Source organism: Primulina huaijiensis, unplaced genomic scaffold, assembly GCF_012295235.1.
Source record: "Primulina huaijiensis isolate GDHJ02 unplaced genomic scaffold, ASM1229523v2 scaffold32015, whole genome shotgun sequence".
Taxonomy (NCBI): domain Eukaryota; kingdom Viridiplantae; phylum Streptophyta; class Magnoliopsida; order Lamiales; family Gesneriaceae; genus Primulina; species Primulina huaijiensis.
In genome coordinates, this window is record NW_027357518.1 from 24,711 (window position 1) to 49,567 (window position 24,857).

The 24,857-nt window shown below is 31.1% G+C and overlaps 2 protein-coding genes across 2 annotated transcripts; both read left to right on the forward strand.

Annotated features, from left to right (window-relative positions):
* The first annotated feature begins 5,021 nt into the window (after positions 1-5,021).
* Positions 5,022-15,388, forward strand: LOC140968008 (nudix hydrolase 3). Its single transcript, XM_073428840.1, has 21 exons — positions 5,022-5,240; positions 5,772-5,951; positions 6,577-6,654; positions 7,062-7,158; positions 7,706-7,839; positions 8,184-8,265; positions 8,593-8,679; positions 9,245-9,351; positions 9,915-10,086; positions 10,211-10,452; positions 10,543-10,624; positions 11,676-11,741; positions 12,053-12,130; positions 12,216-12,311; positions 12,521-12,627; positions 12,768-12,936; positions 13,443-13,526; positions 14,481-14,575; positions 14,669-14,759; positions 14,836-14,982; positions 15,074-15,388. Exons 1-21 carry the CDS (start codon positions 5,164-5,166, stop codon positions 15,134-15,136), a joined length of 2,334 nt encoding a protein of 777 aa, XP_073284941.1. The 5' UTR covers positions 5,022-5,163; the 3' UTR covers positions 15,137-15,388.
* A 2,073-nt stretch (positions 15,389-17,461) lies between these two features.
* On the forward strand, positions 17,462-18,885 carry LOC140968001 (probable receptor-like protein kinase At1g49730). Its single transcript, XM_073428828.1, has 2 exons — positions 17,462-18,097; positions 18,171-18,885. Exons 1-2 carry the CDS (start codon positions 17,650-17,652, stop codon positions 18,824-18,826), a joined length of 1,104 nt encoding a protein of 367 aa, XP_073284929.1. The 5' UTR covers positions 17,462-17,649; the 3' UTR covers positions 18,827-18,885.
* The last annotated feature ends 5,972 nt before the right edge of the window (positions 18,886-24,857 follow it).

Consider the following 24,857-nt stretch of genomic DNA (forward strand, 5'->3'; position numbering starts at 1 on the left):
TTTTCATCAATTATATTTGTCTCTCACAATTTTGATATTATATATTGTCAAAATGAGTTTTAGACTTTTAGTTATGCATATTATAATTTTTTGATAATTTCAGTAATTTTTTCTTAAAGTATTGATGTGAAACTATATTATAAACGACATGCGAGTATTACGTAAACAACACATCAACAACATATCAAAAAAGAATTGAAATTACAAAATAATTGTACCTCTATTTTGTTTTCGTATGATTTTACTTACTATACCCACTCTTGTAACATTATAAACTGTATTGTTATTCTTGCGACAAATCTGATCCCTTCTCTTATTTTCCCTACATACATAGAATATTTTAAGATCGTGAACATCCTTCTTAATAGCGGGGTCGGGGGAAAGAATAGGAAATGCATTTTGTCTTTTCAGAGCTACCGCCCCAAAAAATATTCTTGTGATAGGGCATGTCGCTGGTGTGTGTATATATATATATATAATAGACTAAGACTAGAGTTTAATAATCTATATAAATAAAATCTTAAAGAGACAAATATAAATGACCAAAACTACAATTTTTTCATATTTTTCATTTGGTATCCACGTATCCAAGCTCAACTTATTAAAAAAATAAAAATTAGACACAATGATCCAAAAAGATTATGCAAAATTCAATATCTTTTTCTGAAAATTCAAATTCATGAATTAGGGCATGTCATGTTATCCACTTAAATGTACGTAATTAGGCCATCTCCAAAGCTGCACCACACCATTTTGGTGCAGCTTATTTATCTCCAATGGAGCTGGCTACATTCCTCCTGCGCCAATTTGGCGCAGTGGTATTTTTTTAAATAAATTTTTAATTTTTTTATTTATATTTATTATGAATATTTGTATTTAAATTATAAATATTATTTAAATAATAATATAATATTTATTTTATTATTTTAACAATTAGATATTTAATCATAAAAATTATAAATTAATAATTGTTGATTTTTAAAATATTTTTTTTATTTATTTTAATTATTAATATTTAAAAAATATTTCGTTTTTATGATTTTTAATTAATATAATTTAATACAAATACAAAAAATTAATATAACAGTAAAATTCATAAGTAAAATAAAAAGAATATTTCGAGAATATTCTTTTTGGTGTAAGATTTGAAGTAAATGAGTTGGAGATGAATGTTGTATTTGGTGCAGAAATCGCACTATTTTAGTATAAAATTTACACTAAAATAGATTTTGTGGTTGGAGATGGCCTTATTACCTTACTCACTATCTTCAGACTTGGGATCTTTATGTATCCTTGCTCATATTTATTGTTACAATAAAACATAAAATATAAGCATAAAACTTGATAAAAAAATTTAATCCAATATATTTATATTTTACACATTACAATTTTTGTTAAACTATTTTAAGTGTGTATAACTATTTGTTAAATGCGTAACAAGACTCATATGGCAATTAATTTCGATTCAATTTTGTGGGGCTAAGGAGGAGGCATGATGAAAACATGCAATAAAACACTTGTTACAGTTTTAAAATTGATTAATGCGTCCAATATATTTTTTTTTAACCAAAAACACCGCCGGAAGCGAAGGTTAAGCAGATCTACCTCTATATATATACAACAAAAGATCAGCATTAATACCTGTATTAATGCGTCGAGTTAACGCGCGTGGCCATCATCTACCTTGTTTTTATGAAAACTCTTGAAAATTTTGCTTTATATAACACAACAAACATACTAAATTAATAAAGAACAAAATGGACACCCTGTTTTCTTCTTTAATCTCTGTTATTTTTCCAAAATCAATGGCTGTATCTCCATTTATCAAAGTTCAGATGCTAATGGCACACTCCACTTCTCAAATTCTTGAAAAGTCCAAGAATCCAATATCAATCTCAAAACAAGCAGCCCTACGCAAGAGCAATAAACTTCAACCACTCGAAATCATCTTTAAGTCTTTAGATGATCTTATATCCAATTTTCTGGACTTGCCCCTTCATCCTATCATAGACCCGAGCCATGTTTTGTCCCGGTACTTCGCCCCGGTGGATGAGCTTCCTCCCACTGCATGTCAAGTCGTGAGACCGTCTCACAAGAGACCTACTCATTGTTTTGAATGACGAACTTTATGCTTTTAGCTCCTCCTACCATTACTACAAATACTTGCTTTGATTTCTGAATTGAATATACAACATTCAACATACTTTCTCTCCACATTTTCGAGCTTGTATTAACAGCAAAATTTTTGAATAACATTCTATCTATTTTTTCTAGTGATGCTTTACAATCTTTACCCTTCAAAATATATTATCTTATGTTCTGAATATCACATCCAAAATTCAGTCAAATCCAAGATTCAATTTCTATATATATTTTCGCAAGAAAACTATACGTATCTTTTTTGTCCATAAATTGGTTTAGAAAACTTTTAAACCCGATCTACACCATTTACAATTTAGTTCACTTACTTATAAATATATTATCCAAGTTTAAGAATGATCCAATGGTTTAATAAGTCGCAAACACTTATACGAAGTGACTGATTTTTGGGTGATAAATTCTAGCTTGTTCTTTCATCATTTTTGGAGCATAATTGTAAGTGAGCTTTTTGTTTTTAACTCGTGCTAATATTTTAAAATCGACCATCATATATTTTATATATGCTTTTTGAAATTTATATATTTGAAACACTGAAATTTATGAACAAATGATATACATATATATTTTGAACATACATGATTCATGATTCATGTTTCTGCATCACTCCTTAGATAATTAAAATATAGATGACTAATATGAGATAGCCATAAAATTCATAATATGCTCAACGCATAATTGTAATATATAATTATTTTTGAAAATAAAAATATTTCTGTATATATCTGTTATTAATGTAATATTTTCAATTTTCATTGAAAAATAATTTTTAAAGGCTTAGAGGAGTCCCTGGTTTACTTAATGGTGATCATATCACTCATGACCTATAAGATAAGAATGATGATTAATGTTGATAATATAAATCAATATTTATATTATAATTAATTTTATATTATATTCAACAAATGCATTATTTAATAAATTTTTTTTTGAGATGGTAAACTTTAAATTTTTTTACAGTTTAATTTTAAAAAAAACATGGCAGCCGACGCTAACCTTTTTTTTTGTCCTCACTAAAAAAAAGCATTAATTTTGATAATATAAATTATCATTAATTTTATATTATATACAACAAATGCATAATTTAATAACTTTTTTTTTAGATGGTATACTTTAAATATTTGTTACAATTTAATTTTAAGAAAAATGTTGCAGCCGACACTAACTTTTTTTTTTTGTCCTCACTAAAAAAAAAGCATTAATTTTGATAATATAAATCAAGATTCATTAATTTTATATTATATACAACAAATGCATAATTTAATAATTTTTTTTGAGATGGTATACTTTAAATATTTGTTACAGTTTAATTTTAAGAAAAATGTGGCAGCCGACGCCAACTTTTTTTTTTATCCTCACTGAAAAAAAAGCATTAAATAATATCCGATTGTGATATATTAAAAAAATTAGTAATATATATCAAGTTGTGTGCCTCAAAATCCTGAGAACAGAATGCATGCATCATCAAGTTTTTCACTAGAATACGATACATCATATTCATCCAAATAATGCGTAAAATCAAAAATCTCTCCATTATTAAAAAAACAAAAAAAAAAATCTCCACATTGGCATGTTTTGGGAAGATCGTTTGAACCTCAATTATTATAAATTTGATCAAAATTATTATTTTCTTGACAGCTTTAACACGTGAAATTTGATATATCTGGAAAGTTTATAAGGGCCCATTAATTAGACGCATCTAAAAATGAACAATTATATATGTGATATCACTGTCCATTAATTGTGTGCATATAAGGATAGTCGGCTATCAATATATGTGAGGTTACTGTTCTGACTGTTAAAATTAGATCCGTTTGTGTAAGGACTCGAGCTTCGTACTAGTTTATAATGATCAAAGTCGAATCGTGATCTTTCCAGTTACGCAAATTCAATAAAACAACTAATTTCATTGATAAAGTAATGTACTCAGAGTAACATTTCATTAATCAAGTATAAGTAGTTCAATTTTTGACTATTTTCATTTTTAATTTTTTTCCCTATATTTTCTATCTTTTTACTGATTATTGCAAAATCAAATAATTGGTTAATCGTGTTTTCAATTTTTTGATTATTTTTTTATGAAACGTTTTTGAGGATATAACAAACATTTTTCCTTTTTGTTTTCGTCCAAATTTGGAGCGAGGTAGCTGTAATTTTTAAAATTTTGTTATATTAAAAAATATTAAGGGATGTCAGCATAATTAACTCGAAAACCGATGAAAACAAAGATTGTGATATCTTGCAAAATATTGCTCACAAAGGGTGTAAGTTGTTCTCAGACATGTGAATTGGGTTTTCATGCTCATAATTGGGCCGACCCAATCATAGCAGATCACTGGATCTTAGACCCAGGAGCAGATAATATGGGCCAGATTTAATCCGACCAACATGTAAACATTTCTCAATCATAGATTTTTTTTTTATATCATTTTCCGGGAATTGCGATTTATATTCTATTTTTTTAATGTAAAATTTATAGGTAAAGTCAAGGTATAAATCACTAAATAACGTCACTTTTTTTTAATCTATATATATTGTAAATATAATGTATATTTATATTTCGACAAAGAAGTATCAGGATAATGATACATGTTACCGAGTCATTACATTCAAGACATGTGTTCCACACAAAAAAACGAGAAGGATGCGTTTTTTTAAAAAAAATTACCAATTTTATAAATTGAAATTATAAGAAATAAAAAAAATACGATGAAAATTGATTTATAAAATATGGAAGTGATTGATTAAAATATATTTTTAAAATTATAAAAAAAAACTGTTCAAAAAATTTGATTATTATGGAATATTTAACTTTAATTATCGAATGAGGATTTATTTAATTCTCTTTTTTTTAAAAGCTTCTGAGATTCGTTTTTCTGCCTGTTGCGTCTGTTTTCCGAATTTACCTGATATATATCTCAGACTTATGTGCTGACCGAAGTTTTAGTTGGTATTATTATTTAGAATTTTCAAAAGTGACTCCACTCTGTTGCCGTTGGACAAGAAATGATGGCAGATAATATGGAAGAGCACCTTTATGTTCTTACTAAGAATGGAGAGAAAACTGGCATCTCCAAACCCAGGTCAACCCCTTTTCTTTAAAAACTCTTTGAAGTGCCAAATGAAGAGATATTGAAGGAGAAATGTCGATTTTTCCGTCTTTGCAATGCATTCTTTGAGTTTGAATCGCTTGTGGGATGTTTTTAAACTTTCTTCTTTTTTCGTCCCTCTTTTCTTGGGAACGATGGCTTTATCCTTTCTGTTTTGTCGTCGTTTGGTTTTTGTATGACGATATGATGAGCTCTATATATTGTTCATATTTTATTGCAAGGGGTGTTTTTGCGATTTCATGGCGGGCTGTGGAAATTTGTTGATGCTGTATTTTTAAATGTTGTTTCTGAATTCGCTTTTTTTGCATTGGTCGCCCCCCGGCTTTTTTGAATGTATTCTTGGCAATGACAGGCTTGATCCTCCCTGCGTATCTTTTTCAGTTGATGAGTATTTAATTATAAAACGCGTTATTTAATCCTTGAAGTTTGTTTCGGCATTGGAATCTATTGCGAACGTTTTTGAATATTTTCTCCTGTGGTTATGTAGTGAGTGTGATTTTACAGGGGAGATGTGCATAGAGATGGTGATTATCATCGAGCTGTTCATGTGTGGATATTTGCTGAGAGCACCCAAGAACTCCTCCTCCAACTACGTGCTGAATGTAAAGACTCGTGGCCTGGGAAGTGGGATATATCTAGTGCAGGTCATATTTCTGCTGGCGATTCTTCTCTTGTGACAGCAAGGTATGGCTTACCCATTTTTGTTGATTATACTAGAATCAAACGATTTTTCTTACATTGCCAGTGCAGAAAGTTTGAGGCTTTGAGTCTCAATTAGTTTCATCCAGTCCCGTATGTTTATGATTCAATGAGTCATGTTCTATGATCATGATTCGTATCATAAATATGACTATTGCCCTGTTAGTATCACAGTGGTTCCTTTTAGTGTCCCCTGCAGATTTATTGTACTAACTTTTTTCTTTTCTACTTTGATACTTGATTTTCACCGGACATAAGCACATTGTCAAGGAAAGCCTGGTTTTAGAAATGGTGATATTATAAAAAGTAGAGGCCCTTCCTCGTGTCAAAAGTCTACAGGACATTTACTGAATATTGAAGCATTAGACATTAATTAAACACAAATACTTGTCTGGAATGTTAATTTAATAAGTACTGGCAAATATACCATCTATAAAGCCAGGTGGTGCATGTCTGTTTATGATAGGCTGTTTAATTAATGCATTTTATATGCTTTTTTTTAACTGGTAACCCTTGTACTATCTCCTTTTGCTTAACTTGGTAGACGTACTTAGCATCTCTGCTTACTTTCAGTTAGGGAACATTACTCATCTCTCATTGATGCTTGCAGGAGGGAACTGCATGAAGAGCTTGGTATTATGCTTCCAAAGGATGCATTTGAACTGCTATTTGTTTTTCTTCAAGAATGGTTGGTCTCTAAAACCTCAAACTGAGTAATCTACTAATCTTGTTTAACTTTTCGTCTTTTCATACCCAGTGGTGAGCACCAGTCACCAGTAATTGGTAGGGTTGTTTGCATTCTTTTCGTTAATAACCGAATTTCTTCTGTCGTGCATTTTTCTTTTTGCCCAAATTTAATCGATCAATGATTTTTTTTATTGTGAAGATTATTGTGCAAATAAATTCACATATTTCGTTGTGTTATTTGATTTTATGTCTGTAGCCATTACTATTTTATTTATTTTCCCTGTAAAATAGTGTTAACCAAGGTTCATTAGCAGAAGAAATTGATGAACTAACTTATCTGTTACTCCTATTGACAAATGTTTGCTAACAGAGCTGTTCATTTTGGATATGTTCTCAATATAATTGCAGTGTCATAAATGATGGCAAATTCATTAACAATGAATACAATGATGTGTACCTTGTCACGACCATAGATCCTATTCCGTTGGAGGCATTTACTCTACAGGTCAGAAGGTTTTTACTCATCTGTACAAGAATGTTCAGCCTTTTTCTCTTACTTTTGCTTAATGCCTCATCTAGTTAGAAAACTCTAGGTACATAACAGCAAACAATTTTCTCATGCTTGTTAGCAAAACGGATGTTGTCCCACAGTTTTGTCTTGTTTCATGGTTAATATTATTAGTGATTTAAGAAAATGGGAGAATTTAATAAAAGGTGAGAATATAAAGCAGAGGGGGATCTACTCGTTCATTTACCTGTAAATCTGAATTTTACTTTGTATTTGAAGCATCCACTGTACTCTATACAACTGTTCCAGGCTTAAGTTGCGACTCACATTTATTTTTTCAGAAAATACAAAAATTTAAGCAGAGCTTCTTGCTAATAAATACCAGTAATTCCTCTTTCTTTCACTTGAAATAACTTCATTTTATCATGCCAATCGAGATCCAGTTCTTGCTAATCGGTGACATTGGCATTTACCAAGTACTCATGATTTCATATTCTGCGAAACATTTCTGAAGTGTCAATGCTTTGTTCTATATTGTTTGAAGGAGTCTGAGGTGTCAGCCGTTAAATATATCTCTTTAGAGGAGTATAGAAACTTGCTTCTGAAAGAAGATCCGCAGTATGTGCCCTATGATGTAAATGATCAATATAGCCATCTGTTTGAAATTTTGTCAAAGAGGTATGTTATGAAGAGTTTTGGATGTTCTCCAAATTGTTTCTTGTTACGTCTCTTGTGTTTTTATCCGTAGTGAATAGATCGGCCTTCTTTTGCCACTGCATTAGCAGTTTGTCTATTTGAAAATTATATTATTTTTACTTTTCAATGTAAGCTGTGTTTAGCAACTCAAATTTTTTTTTTCATTTTGTATTGTAATAGGCTTGTGAAAAAACATTTTTTAAACTGTTGTTCTTCTGGTATATTTTTATGCCATATGACATGTTCAACACTTCTGGAGTAAAGTATTCAATGTCTCTCATGCACTTCTCGTATAACTTCATGATACTATTTCCCTTATATTCTAGGTATTCACAAAATGCTGAAGCACGTGCTTTGATTCTACAGAAGCAGCTAAATCGTTATGCTCCAGTATCGCTTGAAGCAGAGGTTTTAACTTTGATACACTATCTTTTCTCCTCCCAAATGTTGGCAAAGCATGTATGGATATTTCAAGTGTATTAGATGTTGACTACTTCATGAAAATGCTCACAGCCTAGAGTGACTCTAGGATCTGAAAGCCATGACATTCAGTTTTATTCCCTTTATTTTTGTGGTTTACTTTGTAAAGATTTTTCATGCTAGCACAAACAAATTACTGGGCTTTTAATATTCCATCCCAAAGGAAAACTGAATATTGTATAGCTCATTTTCATCAATAAAATACCTCATAGATGCAGTCCGCACTAGGTTAATTTGTTCTCATGTGCTTGACAGTTAATGGGGCTCAGCAGTGCAGACAAGGAAGCCCTGAAACTAATCGTTAAGGCTGCAAGAATCATGGACCAAATTTTCTTTCAGCAGGTTATTTATTATGCCATTGTTATACCGGAAATTGATATTTTTGATAAGTGACTGTTTTACATGGGGAATGACTGTATTTCAGATAAAACTTTATTTTAACAATTTCAATGAATGAGGCATGTACTAAAACTGGGTGCTATCAAGCAGCTTAACTTGAATATCTAGAGCTTAAGCATCTTGGTCCATGTAATTTTTCTGAGGTTATGGGGCCAATTCTACACAATTTGTAGTTGTGATGATTGTTTAGGTTTCATATTTTTGTTGCATGTGGTCATGTAAATCATCATTTCATAATACAGTTGTTCCCTGGGAAATTATGAGAAACTGCTTTGGTCTGAAACTTTCTGATTCAATTTCATTATGACCATTATGATACGACTCTATGATGACATGAACCTCTCTCTCTCTCTGCCTACTTTTTTTCGCAGATACTTTGATGAAATATTTCCTAAATTTCTATTTGGATTTCTTGTTTTTGCATCAAGATTTCTTGTTTTTGCATCTTGATGAAATATTTCCTAAATTTCTATTTGGATTTCTTGTTTTTCCATCTTGATGAGAACAGGTTTGGTGCAGCAATCCATCTTTAAGAGATTGGCTAGAGCAACATGCTGATGAATCTCAGTTGGACAAGTTAAAATGGATGTATTATCTAGTCAACAAGAGTCCATGGTATATTCGTATATTCGCTCCATATGACGCTTCTTGGCCTTATGTTCCACTATTACTTTATACATCTATAATCCATTTATGCATCTATTTGGCTATCTTTTAAGTGTCCAAAGGACTATAACCAGTTGGCTTTTTTCCCGCTAATTCGTTAAACATGCCTCTCTATTTGTCTGTCATTATTCCTAAGGATTATGTGTGATGCAACTTCGGGGATTTTGTCCTTTTTTAGGCAATCTAAAGTATTTCTATTATTTTTTATTATTAAAATGACCAAGGAAACAGTACAACTGTCATGAAAATACATCTTTCATAATTTTTTCTATATCTTTTCCTCCTATCCTCTTGCTCGAAGAATCCAAAAGAACACAAACGTAACTTTTTTTTGTTCTGGAAGTGTTGCAACTGGTTCACATTATATTTTATGGTCGACATCAATTTTATCAGGTTCGCAGTCTCTAGACCTCAGGTTTAGAATTTCTATTTCATGAAATCTTCACTTTGAACTTTTCTGTTCGTAACCTCGGTATCCTCTAGGTCTCACCATAACCATGTTCCCGTCACAGGTCCTGTTTGGACGAAAATGAGGCATTTTTGACTACCGCAGACTCCGCAGTGAAGCTGCTTCCTGAAGCTACAAAGTCAGTGGCAGGGTGGAAAGGTGTTGAATATAGAATGGCATTTCCTGTTGTGAAACCAGCTGGCGCTAATTTTTATCCTCCAGATATGGATAAAATGGTATTTATCATGCGTGAAAAAGATACTTAGGCTTGGCATCTATTTAATCTACTTTTGTGACATTTCATATGGACTCCATTGTGTTGGTCACAACTCAGGTTAAATTTTCTTTTTTTGTTTGTAGGAATTTGAATTATGGAAAAATAGTCTCCCAGAGGAACAGAAAAAATTAGCCACTGGCTTTTTCAATGTTATCAAACGGGAAAGTGAAAGAGTCTTGGATAAGTCAGTATCATCCTCCATATCTGAATGTACTGGTGATGCTCATGATCTATATATTGTCTCTTACTCTGAGGAATACAGTTCTTTCTTGGAAAAAATAGCTTATCTATTGCACAAAGCTGGGGATTTTACCAACTCTTCCAGGTGCACTGTGATTGTTCATGATATTTTAATCAGGTAATTAGCTTGGGCAACACTAACTTGGTTTTTGATGGATGGTTTCTTCTGGTGCAGTTTAAAGAAACTCTTGCATAGCAAGGCTGATGCTTTGCTGTCAAATGAATACTATGATTCCGATATAGCATGGATGGAACTGGTTAGTTCATCAGAATTATGATTCATTCTTAACATTATTGTAGCTAAATTGGTTGGTTGGTTAATATTTTTTTCTGTCCTCAGATATATCTCATTATGCGGTTGCCATTGTGTATATGTGATTTCGTTTACTCAATAAGTCCATAGTAGCTATTCATCTAAAGAATTCTACATTATGGATCAATTCAATCTTTGAGTCTAATATGACATATCTCATCAGTGGCAAAAATTGCCTTTTGATGAGAAAGATTTTAAGTTTCATGCCAAAATTTATATGGAAGGAGAACATTTTTGCTATTCTCTATTTTATGCAGTGATTGTTAACTTTTAAAATTTTTTTAGATACAGAAACGACAAAAAACAGAAGAATCTCTTTTATCAGTGAGATTTTATCGCAATGTTTGGTTTTACTTTTATACTTTGAGGAAAAATTATTGGAAAATATTATGAGAAATGACTTAAGGAGATAAAAGATATCTTTTGCATTATTTTCTATAGAGAGTTTTTACCGTGTGTCTCAAATTATTAAGATTTTGTAAAGTAAATGTTATCAGCTTATGTTTGAATTGATATTTGTGTGCATGATTATTAGAGTGAGATGTTGTAAGGTATAGTATATTTGATTCAAATATTATAGTATATTTTTTGGAATTGGTGTCTAGTTCACCAACTATCTTTTCATTATCGTTCATGTCTTTTAAGGATGAAACCAAAATGACCATTTTCGCATTTTGGGTATCATAATTTTACTCTGAACTGAACAACTGGCCGAGAGTAGTGATTAATTAACGAACAAAAAGTAAAAATTGGGAGTACTTATATTTCATGCAATATTCTGATGTAAGAGGAAGAAACATATGTGAAAATGTTAGTCTTATGTTGATACATTACTTGTTAGTGTTTGCTTTTTATGATGATATAATTTTCATTAGCATCTTATGGACTGGTTTCATAACTCAGTAGAAAAGTTTAAGATGTGTTCTTTTTGCCTTCATGGTTACACTCCATCGAGCTGGAAAAGTTATTTGCTTTGTTTTGATTCTGTCTTCAAGGATTCAAAGCTGGATATTACTATAGGCCCATATGAGACATATGAAGACACAAATTTTGGGTACAAGGTATTCTTCATGGCCACCATAAATAAGGGCATTGTTTGTAGTGAAACTGCCTTTACTTTTGTTTTTCCTATTCCGTATGCTTGCATAACTCAGTAATTTGACTCAGCAAGATACAAACTATGAAGTATTGACTTCCATAAAAAATTTCTGAACTGGTCATATGACTGCTGATGACTGTAAGACATATTTTGCATGAAGTTATACTCATGGCCACACGATTAACCTCAGAATATTGTCTGGATACCAAAATATATTATATTTTTATGATTGTTTTCCCCTAGTGTTGTGCCTCATATACTGTTTGCCTCTAGGCAACTTTTGAGGCTTTCATTGGAATTCGTGATGACAAAGCGACTTCACAACTCAAATTATTTGGTGACCATTTGCAGGTGCTCTATTTATTTGTTCCTTGTGATTAAACACTGTACTTGTTTCAGTTTTTCATTCATTCTTCAGTAAGTTATACCTTTGTAGGTTCTGGAGAAGAATCTTCCAATGGATGATGTTTACAAGTCAGAAGATGTTATCGCGGCTCCAATTCGAGTTGTGCAGCTTGTTTACAATGCCGGGGTGAGTGTTTTGAGTTGTATATGCTTGGCTTTTGTGGGAGTACTTTATCATATAATTGGGTGCTGGTAGCAGTAATTGACCTGGTAGTTTTGTGTGGCTATACGTTTAAAGATTTGAATTGCATTATGACCAATAATTATAGTTTTTGATGCAGTGTCAAGTATTTGGTTCTAAAATGTGTACGTATTAATGACTTCACCGTCTTGCAGGATGTGAAGGGCCCACAGACAGTTGCATTTAATCTTCCAAATGACGAAAGAATAGTAAAAGATCGAGGAACCTCGATGGTCATGCTAAAAAATGTTTCAGAATCAAAGTACAGATTCCTCCCTTGCAGTGTAATCTATTAAATGTTTTATATTATATAAGTTCAGAATGTGCTCTAAGGTTGGAGTTATTATGAAAAATAGCTTTATTGTGAGATGTTAAGGTTTCACTCTTACCTCCCATGACCAGGTTCAAGCTTATTCTAAAACCTATATCTGAAGTATGCATAGGTCAGGAACAAAGGAAATATGTGGACTTTGACTCTTTCTTCACTCACACAATTTGTCATGAATGTTGCCATGGTATTGGACCTCATACAATACAGCTTCCAAATGGAGAAACATCGACAGTGAGATTGGTCGGTTGCATTTGTTATTGTGTTAACATTTCCTTTGACTTACGCCTTTCTTTTGGTTCTCGTCTGCTATATCTAGTTTGGAACAATAAATGGATTGAGTCTGTCTCACGTGTCAAGAAGGTTATGATTTCTATATTAAACTTTCATGTTTCAACCAGGTATTTGCATATGATGAAGGTGATTTATGGGTTCCAAATATGTTCAGTACAGCGTATGAAATATGTACCATCTTAGCATGGGACTTTAAAAATATTCTTCATCGATAATCATGTGATACTGCTGCCTTCCAATTAATCATCCTTTTTTTCGTCTTGATAAAGTGATTGATTGTTCAAATCAGCTGTAAAAATATTATGCTATGTGAAAAGTAATGAACCTGGACGTACATATGAAAAGTAATGAACCTGGACTTTGTGTTTTTCTTTTTTTCCCCCTCAATAATCGCCTACATATTTTCCTTGATCCTCATGCTGACAGTCAAAAGAACATTGTTTGTATGAACCCAGGAGTTGCAAGAACTTCATTCAGCTCTCGAAGAAGCTAAAGCTGACATTGTTGGCCTCTGGGCCTTGAGATTTCTTGTTAACAAGGTAACAATGATCTTTGAATAACATTTCCATGGTTGTTCTTTGATTATGATTTTTGCTAATACTCCTTTCCCCTCGGCGTGATGTTAAGTAAAAGGAGCTGAAGATTTTCAATGTCTTGTAACGTTTTTTCCACTAGATTGATTTTCTTCAGTATGTTTCATAATTTACGACTCAGGTGATATTATGTGGCTAACTAAATGTTGTTTATGTCCTGCTTTTTTTTTTATATAATTTTTATTTGTCAATAACTGGAGAGAATTTGGAGGGAATGAGGGCAAACTAAGTTTTACTTGCAGAAAACTAATTTGGTTTCATCAATTACTAAATTATTTGAAGATCTGAATTCCAAATGAACAACTGGTGCATCTCTCCAAAATTACATACTTTAGATAAGGTTTTAGCAAATAAGTGTTCGAAATCGTGATGTATGGTTAAGATGAAAATTTACTTTCCATTATTTCGAAGCTCTCCGATATTGCTTTTTGCCAAGTGTGACCTGTAGCATTTTCTAGTACCTTTATAGTTTGTCATCTTGACTGATTGATATAGTGTTTCCATGTTTCCAGCGTACATGTTACGTTCAGGATCAAATGTTATTTATACATATTTTAATGCAAAGCCTACTTCGTTGAACACTAGAAATCAATCGAATGTTATTGATAACAACCTATCTCATATCAGATTGTGGGAGACTTCTTAATAGCTTTTGCGAAACTCAATGATCTATTTTGCAACTTGAATTAATCATTTTCATACAAAGTAATTGCAAACAGAGTCTATTGTGGAGAGTCTTACACAATTGCCTGTGGGCCAAGGACGTGATAGTACACTTCATTCTTGGAATCATCATATTAAAAATATTTCTAAACCTTTTCATTTCCTGTCTGATAAGTATTCCTCTTAAGCTATAGCAATTTCAGTCTTACTAAATGCAACTTTATTATCTGTGACCAGGACCTGCTCCCAAAAACACTGATAAAATCTATGTACGTCTCATTTCTCGCCGGCTGTTTCCGTTCAGTACGTTTTGGTTTAGAGGAAGCTCATGGGTAAGTAAACCAAGCAAACTCTAGTTTATTTGTATTCCTACTCTAGATTTTGCATCAAGAATTCATTCCAATAACTCTGCTTAACATGACCAGGAAAGGACAAGCGCTGCAATTCAACTATTTGTTTGAAAAGGGCGCCTTTGTTCTACATCACGATGGAACGTTTTCTGTCGACTTCGATAAGGTATGATCTGCAGAAGACACTTTTTTTAACTCCCGTTGAAATGAACTCATATAGAGTCATTGTTTTCCTTATCAAGGTTGAAGATGCGGTTGAGTGCTTAAGTCGGGAGATTCTAACGATACAGGCGAAAGGCGACAAAGAAGCGGCAAAATGTCTTCTTTTGAAGCAGTGCGTGATGACACAACCATTGAAATCAGCACTTGAAAAATTGGAAATGATCAAGGTATTGTACAACCTCAACAAACGCTAGATTATTGAGCTGTTACCCAAATTTTTTTAAAAAAATTCATTTGTTTATTTTTCACCAAATCCAGGTCCCTGTAGATATATTGCCGCGTTTCCCTATTGCGGATGAAATCTTGTGCAAGGATGTCTGATTGCAGTAAGGGAGAAAATATTCTTGGAGCAAATGAGCACACCCTTTTTTAAAAATAAAACTATTTTTTATGCAAATCATAAATAAAGATAAAATGAAAAAATGATGACATATATTATATTACTAGAGCTTTTAAGTTTTTTTATTTATACTACTTGAGCTGTCTTGTTCAAATATCAAGTAAGTTGTGATCATCACATTGTCGAAAAAATATAACATTAAGTTTGAAAATATTTTATTATGCCATATTGTATGACAAGGGGCGAAAAAAATATCTAAGTTTTCTGTATAACAAATTATTGTATCGAAAATTTCAGTATTGTACGATGTCGATACTGAAATTGTTGGTATGATATCCAAATACCGAAGCAATATCTATAAATTTTAAAAAATATACGCTTTTTTTAAATAATGAAATTATAAATAAACAGAAAATTAAGGTCAAAAACTCAAAATGATCAATTTTTAAAATATCATACAATTTTGTCTAAAGTTTCTGTAATCACATTGCATTGCATTGCTTTTTTTTCCCCCTTCATGCAAATGTATTTTTTTGATACAAACGATATGATATTGATATCGTATCGAAATATAGGAATGTTAAAAATATTTGGTATAATCTGTATGTTGTAGCATGCCAAAATTTTGATATACCAAATCTCGGTATTTCAATACGTTGTTAGTGTAATTTTTATATATTGAATATTTGAATGTGATATGTATAGAATGGGTAAAAAATTTTGGTATATCAGACTGAACCATCCCATGAAAATATAGAGCATGATAATATCTATATTATGATGTAAAAAAATATACCCAAACTAGTAATTACCTTGGAATGTCATTTTAGTATATGTTATAATAAAATAAATACATATATTTTTAATATACATTGTTTATAATGTTTATATTAAATTAATTATGCACAAAAAATAAATTATATAAACACGTGATACATGAACATATATATTATTTTATATTGTTATATTTATTTCAAATTTCATCAAAGGGTTGAGTAAGCACGGCTCTCATTGTTTGTTGTTATTGTTATTATTATTGTTGTTGTTGTGGTTGTTGTTTTAATTACAATTATTTTATTGGTTTAAAATTTCATCATATTATTGTTATTATTTTTATAATTTTTTAGCTATAAAAAGAGAAGAATAGGTATCTGATTTTTTGAATAAAAGTTTTAAATTTAACGAGAGATAGTTTACAATAATATTGAATTTTATTGAACTGCTTTATTTATTTGTTACATATTCAAAATATATAATTGTTTGAAATCGATTATCATAAATGTATGGGACAACTTAACAAATGGTTAATTAAAAGACCCTTACTAATTATTTTTCCAGTATCAGGTCAGATTTTAAAATTATGATTTTCATTGTTCTTGAACATTATTAAATTTGAAATATATAAACAACATTTAAGGTAAGTCACTATAAAGTATTGTTAGATATATATTTAAATGATATATCTGTGCCGTTGGAATTTTCTATTTTCTCATTTAGGATTTTTATACAATTTGCCAATGCAAATAACATTGTGCAGTAATAATGTGCACGATCCGATTGAATAATTTCATATATAATTATTTTTAATTAAAAATAAATTAAATCACTCAATTCACCATGATTTCTGGATTTATCTAATACATACGGACCCAATCGATATAGTCATCAGATAAACACAAATAGAGTAAGTCTCTTGAGAGACGATCTCACGAATCTTTATCTGTGAGACGGATCAACCCTACCGATATTCACAATAAAAAATAACTCTTAACATAAAAAATAATACTTTTTCATGGATGGTCTAAATAAAAGATCTGTCTCACAAAATACGATCTGTGAGACCGTCTCACACAAGTTTTTGTAAAATAAATATTACCTAATTTTGTTACCTAGCTAGTTAATTTGGGTGCCAAATTACCATCCCTACCTCTTTGAATTTTCGTTCCATTAAAGTTAACAAGACATATATCAACATCACTTAAGATAAAAGTGGGCATCAAGAATCAACATGAGTCACTTTTAGTTGACCGATTCAATGATTAACATGCGTAAGAATTGATAAGACACTATATATTCAATGACAAGTCCTCCTACGAAAAAACCAAATTCATGGATCTTTATTTAACAACCACGTTATTATTCTTACTTTGCATTGAATAGTGACTATAGATGGGAATATATGCACTAAATCTTTCTCCAATTAATTAAAATTTGAAAATATGGCCACGAAAGTCGAGTCCTCTTGTTCTCGATGTATCTCATGCCGTTCTTGCATTGACTTCGTTTCTGAATTACTCTTGATTCTATATAATTGTACTTATATGCGATCTTCTTTGGTATTTTTCTGATTAGCGATTTAATTCGTGTTACGTACGTAAAAATATCATCCCACCAATCGCAATCATATAAGTTGTTCATCATAATTTATTGCATTTTATATTTAAGGCATAATATTGAAATAATGAAGGAATAATACGCCTATACAGAAGCAAACATGTGGTTTCTTGGTTTCTCCACATCAAGTAGAAGAAGCTATTTGATTGCTGGTGCAATAACTCTAGTCATCGTTCTCACGATCATTTTAAGAAAATGGGTTGTGTATTTGGAGTCTCAAGATGATAAATCTTTAGAGGATCAAAGCGATCAGAAGTGTATAGAGATCGCACCACAAACCATTAGCTGTAAAATCAAAAACTATTCAATCAGGACATATTCACTAGAGGAGCTAAAGGTGGCCACGAGTGATTTCCGGATTCGGGTCGGGGTCGGAGCGACTTCATATGTGTACCTTGCAGAGCTTGGAGATGGAAGATTTGGTGCGGTGAAAAGGGTGATGGAGGAGAGGGGTGGCAGCCAGAAGATGTTCTTGGATGAAATCTCGGTTTTGCTTAGGATTTCTCACCCGAATTTGGTGTGCCTGATGGGATTCTGCTTGGAGAAAGGTATGTGTTCTTGTATGTGTATACATTTAATCTGTTAAAACCGAAACTGAAATTGCTAATGACAATTCACCAGGAGAGCAACTTCTACTCCTGGAATACGTCCCAAGAAGCAGCCTATTCGACCGAATGCATACCCACCAAGGCCAATCTGACGGAATCCTAAGCTGGTCCGATCGCCTCAGCATCGCCCTCGACATCGCCTACGCCCTGGACTATCTCCACTCCGTCGCCGATCCTCCTGTCATCCACAGAGACATCAAGTCGTCCAACGTCCTCCTGATTGATGACAGCCACGCAAAACTAGCGGATTTCGGGCTGTGCAAGCTCGGCAACGACCCCCAAACAGCCCACACACCAATTGCGGTAAAGGGTTCCCTCGGCTATGTCGACACAAGTTATCTACAAACCGGAATCGTGTCGCCGAAGAGCGACGTCTATAGCTTCGGGGTTCTACTTCTCGAGCTGATCACCGGGTTGAGATCGTTGCAGGGCTCGTTTACATTGGCTGAATGGACTCAGGAGTGCCGGAAGAATTGTGATGATGTAGAAATGTTGGTGAAAATGGTGGATCCGAAACTTAATGGCAAGGTGAATGCGGAACAGTTGCGGGTTTTGGTGGAAGTGGCGAATCTTGCTCTGGCTTCGAACTCGGAAACGAGGCCGGATATGGCACATATTGCTTATAGAATTTTGACCTGTATTGGGATCAAGGATCAGTTGCCAGTTTAGGATTTTCAGTTCAAAGTTTTAAGGTATACAGTATATAATAATTTATGTAACTATCACATGTTAATAGTAGTTTTTTTTTCTTCTTTTTTTAGAATATAAAATTCGAAGTCGCTAATTTTTAGTTAAATAAACTCTTCACGGACGAATTTGTCGCACAAAGTTACCAGATCACGTTAGCTCACATTAAAAGTTTTTAGTGCTTGTATATAAACGAAGGTGTCTCATTTGATTGCAAAAAGATATAAATATCGTCTCCCTTTAAAAATTTCGGTATAATAAATTTTTAAAAACTATGTAATGGTGATATAGTTGATGAGCAAGCCCACGAATCCGGCCCACAAACCTCTAAACAGCAAAAATGACCTCACGGCCCATTTCTTATGGTGGTAGCCTCAATGCAAGAAGTAGCTGAGTTTTCTTCCACACAGAAAATAAATAAATAATAAATAAATAAATAAATAACTAAAAAAAACACACAACATAGGTCTAAAAATCCATCTGTCCCCCCATCAAGTTACATATTTTAAAGCAATATTTTCCTGGTCCCTATTCTTCATTCAAAGATGGAAAAACATTTACATATTTAGTATTTAGTACGTTTTTTTGTAAGACGGTCTCACGAATCTTTATCTTTGAGACGAGTCAATCTTACTGATATTCACAATAAAAAGTAATAATCTTAGCATAAAAAGTAATAATTTTTTATGGATGACCCAAATAAGAGATATGTCTCACAAAATACGATCCGTGAGACCGTCTCACACAAGTTTTTGCCTTACATATTTAATATATTTTTATATAAACTACATTAGTAAAAGTAATGCATAAAGAATGAAGTATATAAAAAAAAATTATATTGTCACCTGGTCTTCTCAAACCGCCATGGGGAAAGGTAAATAATTAATTCGTATTTAACCATGCAATATAATAATAATTTCGTAAAATTATATTTAAAAAAATTTAATCTTGATTGTGAAGCCGCCATAATTCGTAAAGTTATTTTTATATGATATTTTATACAGATGGACCGCTGCTAAGTAATTTCAATTTCAGTGACTTGTCTATCTATTCGTGCTGTCTATTGTATAAGTAGGAGCTGTAACCGAGTATTTGCAGATCACTTTATTCAATTTTTTTAAAAAAATATTTACTTTATTCAACCCACTTTTCTTCATAATTATCATTTATCCTTATTTAATGAGTGATTTAATTAAATATAAAAATGTTTTAAAAATAATTAATATATTTAATAAATATGGTTAGATTGATGCTAAATATAAATATTGAACATTGTATTTGGAATGAATATGAACTTTATATTTGGAACAGTGGAAGTATAATACTCGACTTTCTGTAAAATTCATGTAATTAATTATTTATTATTAGTTATTTCGTTAATCATGAAATATTTTTGGGGATCTATATTAAATTATGCATTTAACAAAGTTTTTAATTTGAAATTTTAATACAGATGTAACACACACGCACCGATGCAGATGGACCCAGTAACAACGACCCGGCCCAATTGTGATTTGTCTTTCTGAAAGCGAAGTGCAAATTGCAGATGGGGAAAAAACAATGTTTCATAATTGGCTTGTGGGGTGACCATGTTTACTTCGAAAAATGGCTCGACTGGTGAACTGAAAAATAATCATATATATAAATATAAAAAATAAATTTTTTAAAGAAAAAAAAAAAAAATTTAAAATTAAAAAAAATAAAATGTACGAACAAGTCGAACAGGATATTGATCTTTTTTGACTAGTTTTGACTGATTTCACTGATCAAACGGTTATTTAGTAATTTTCGGATCGGATTTACCGGTTCTTGATATTTTTGACTAGTTTTTATCGGTTTAACCGGTCCAAATGTTATTTAGTATTTTTCGGATCGGACATGTGACCGATTTGTATTTACTTACATGCGCATACAGAGCCGGACCTTTTATGAGGCCAAGGAGGCCACCACTTCAGAGCCCGGTCCTTGAGGAGGTCCAATATATATATGTTGAGTTGATGATATGTTGAAATAATTTTTTTTTTGCTCAATATTAAATAAAAAGAAGAGTGATCTGATTTTTTTTTTTGTGTTTATAATTGATCAAACTCGATCTTTTCTTCAAGTTCGGTTTGAACAATTTAAATAATATCAAGAGACTTTGGGACATTTTTTGAGTTTGAAAAAGTTAATGAGTTAGTCTTTAACTAAGTTGATGAAGTATTGTATAGAACTTCAACAATTTTTTTTAACTAGCTTGATGAGGTATTGTATAGAACTTCAACAATTTTTTTAAATGATACATTGTTTGGTAAAACTGGATTATTTATTCTCAAATACTTATATTACCTATAAGATTTGGTTAAATATCCTAGTAACAGTTACATAAGTAGAAAGATGTTTATTGAAGTTGAAGTTAATAAACATTTATCTTCGATCAATAATATCACAAAATAGACTAAATGAGTTAGCTATGTTGTTAATTGACAAAAAAATGATCCGAAAACTGGATTATACAAATTTGATATATATTTTTTCCTCTAAAATAGTTAGATAATTATTATTTATGTAATTAATTCAAATATTTATTGATTTGTTTTTTTATGTAATATATTGTTTTTTATGTATTTATTGTATTTATTAGTTGTTAACTGAATTTTAGCATTATTTATAGCAATAAAAAAACCTATTTTTAAATGTTCGCTTCGGATCTCATCAAACATTTGTACGGCTCCGCGCATACCTACTTCATGGCCACACCCATTCTCGTTTCCAAACCGTGTGTACAGATTGAAATTGAAATGGATGTTTGATTTGTGTTTTTTTAATAACTTGAATTGGATATATATCTTTTGAAAACAAAATGTGAAGTGATGAGATTTAAAGACATCTTGATCGAATGATTCCAAAAAACATATGATTATGAATTTTGTTGTTCTCGAATGTTTCGTGTCCAATTTTATCAAGGTTCGAACTTATTTGAACTATAAATTATCATTTCATGTTTGAACATTAACTAATTTCAAAGAAAATAAGTTATATTACAGAGAATAATATGAGTATTATATTTTTTTAGTAAAAAGGAATAAAAATATACATGCATGATCATGTTCGATCCCTTGTATAAGTTATATAGTTTAAATCATATAAGATACAAAATTATTTTTTTTAAAATAAAATGTGGGGATGGAAATTTTCTATATAATCTAATCTAACTAAATTACTCCACAAGTCTAATTTGAATTCAAAATCGAATAAACTTAAAGATCTCACTCGTATCAATGAGCTACAGAAAAAATAAGTAGGATATTAATTCAAAATCAAATAATCTTAAATATCTCACTCTTATCACTAAGCCAATATCGTTGGTACATATACACTTACTTAAAACTAAAGTTGTGTTTGGTTGAATGAATTTAAAATTCATAGATTTCGATTATAGTTTATCGTTAACATTAACATAATAGATTAAACCTTAAATTTATTTATTACTCATTTACAAATTAATTTACATAAAATATAATGAATTTCAAATGTCTTGATTATTCATTATTCTATTTTCAAAGAGTATGTCTCTTGTGAGACGGACTCACGAATCTTTATATGTGAGACGGATCAACCTTACCGATATTCACAATAAAATGTAATACACCTAACATAAAAAGTAATACTTTTTCATTGATGACTCAAATAAAAGATCTATCTCACAAAATACGATATGTGATATTATTTCACATAAGTTTTTGTGATTTTCAAAAAATTGTTACATGGATATCCGACAATTTTATTTTAGAGTCGTACCACGTTTCCAAACCGTGTGTATGATTATTAAAATCATTTACAAACATTAATCAGTGGCAAAATTAATTGATTGACATGAGCTATCAACTTATTGAATTGATCACCAGCTGTATCTTTTCTTGAAAAAGATGTTGATGCCACTATTATTATTATTATTATTATTATTATTATTATTATTATTATTATTATTTAAAAAATATTACACATGATGAAATACTTTCTTATCCGAGTCCTTATAATTTGCATTTATCTTTAAAAAAAAAAATAGTTTGATGATTTGAAATATATAACTTCAAATTATAATATAAAATTTTTTGATTAGCAATCACAAGCTCTTCATTCATGTTTATTATGTATTTGCATTAGAATTCTTTTGCGCCAGTGGTAGTATATTAGAGGGGGCAATCTTGGGACGGGGCCCCCTCGCTATGGGACAAATAGAATACGGTACCGTAGTCTTTTAATGGGTGAAGGGTCAAAATGGCTCGATAGGATAATAAACGACACTAATTTAAAGGGTAAAGGACCCACCGATCAGTGTCAATTTGTGAAATAAATTAGAGGCACTTCCAAACTTTTTTCCTCCGTTTGTCCCTTGAGTGGAATATTAGTATAAGCCGTGTGCAATGATTTAAATGAGATGGCTTTTCATTTATTAAAAATATCAAAGCTTTTAGGTTTCAGGTACGTCGTCAACGTGTGAAGTTATAACATCTATATGGGTTGGTGTTATAACATTTATTATCTTTTCCAAAAAAAAAAATAGATTTATTTATTTTCTCTCGTATTTATTTTAACATTAATACTTATTAATTTTGGGTGTTATAACACTCCAATGTTAACATGAATATGGATGCTCTTAGTTGGGCTGATGAGATTGTCAGAAGAAAAAATATTATTATTATTTTACGATGATGAAACATACGGTCGTTATCTTTAATTCAGTCTGTGTTGAGTAAACCTCCGAACTAACATAGTATCCTGCAAACACGCTAGACATGTAACCAGCATTGAGATGATGACTTTGAACGAATATTGATTTTGGCCTATGATTGGCTTAAAATCCATCATTTTAAAATCCAGAAAGCAATTCGACTTGGTCCTTCTTGTACAAGGATTCCTATCCAAAAAGATCTAGAGTAAACTTTTCGAAAATAAATAGTCAGGAAAATACAAAATCTATGTGAACCTTAGTGGAAAATATTGTCTTTCACACAAGTCAAGTCTTTTCCAGTACAAATTGAGCCCTTGATTTGCACCTCTTCCACTGACGCATGCGAGAGAGAATTTATTAATCAATCATTCACACACCTTCACAAAATATAACTCAATATAAACTCACTCGTGCTAAGATTATTTTCCAATATGAGACATTTTTCATTTCATACTTACCATCCATTTAAAAAGCTCATAAAATACTTACTAATTTTCATTCAAAACTAGGAAAAAAACTCAATAGGCGAAATACAAAGTCCAACATGCAATTTGTTTTGGGTGGGGTGGTTTGAAAAATATTAATCACCCTAATTTATTACAATAGAAACTCAAATTGTTTAATATTTGAACAACATAATTTCAACTATTATTTCATAATTACTGTCTTATAAATCGTTTGTTACCATATAACCAATTTATTTAACTTTTAATAAATAAAACAATTATTTCTCCAACACAGCAGTCTTTCCAGGCAGGAGCAAAACATTTTCGTCAACTTGTTTGACATTGTATTATTAAAAGAAACATTTTCAACAACTTGATTGACATTTTACTATATTTATTGTTAAAACCATAATTTTCATCAACTCGATTGACATTTAATTTGCGATGACGGATGCAATGAACCTCTGTAGGTGTGGTTTGGACAAAGATTTTTAATTAATTTAATTTCATCATTTTTTTTGGAGCTTTCATTTATGGTGAAAAAAGTTCAAAAATGTCGTATTGTCAAGTTGAATGGATTTGTTCTTTAATCTTATTTATATTGATAAATAATCATATCGTATATAATTCAAATATCGAAAGTTCAAACCACACATTAATTTCAATCTCTAATTTCAAAATTACATTTAATCCAAACGATCGAATTAGTTGTGAAATCACATTTAATTCGTTTAGCCAACACACAGGTTTAAGAATTATTAAATTGATTTATGTTAAATTTCGTTTCTTAAAAATTTTCCACCCATTTAATTATTATTATATAACTTAGCATGGGATCAGTTTGACTTTTACT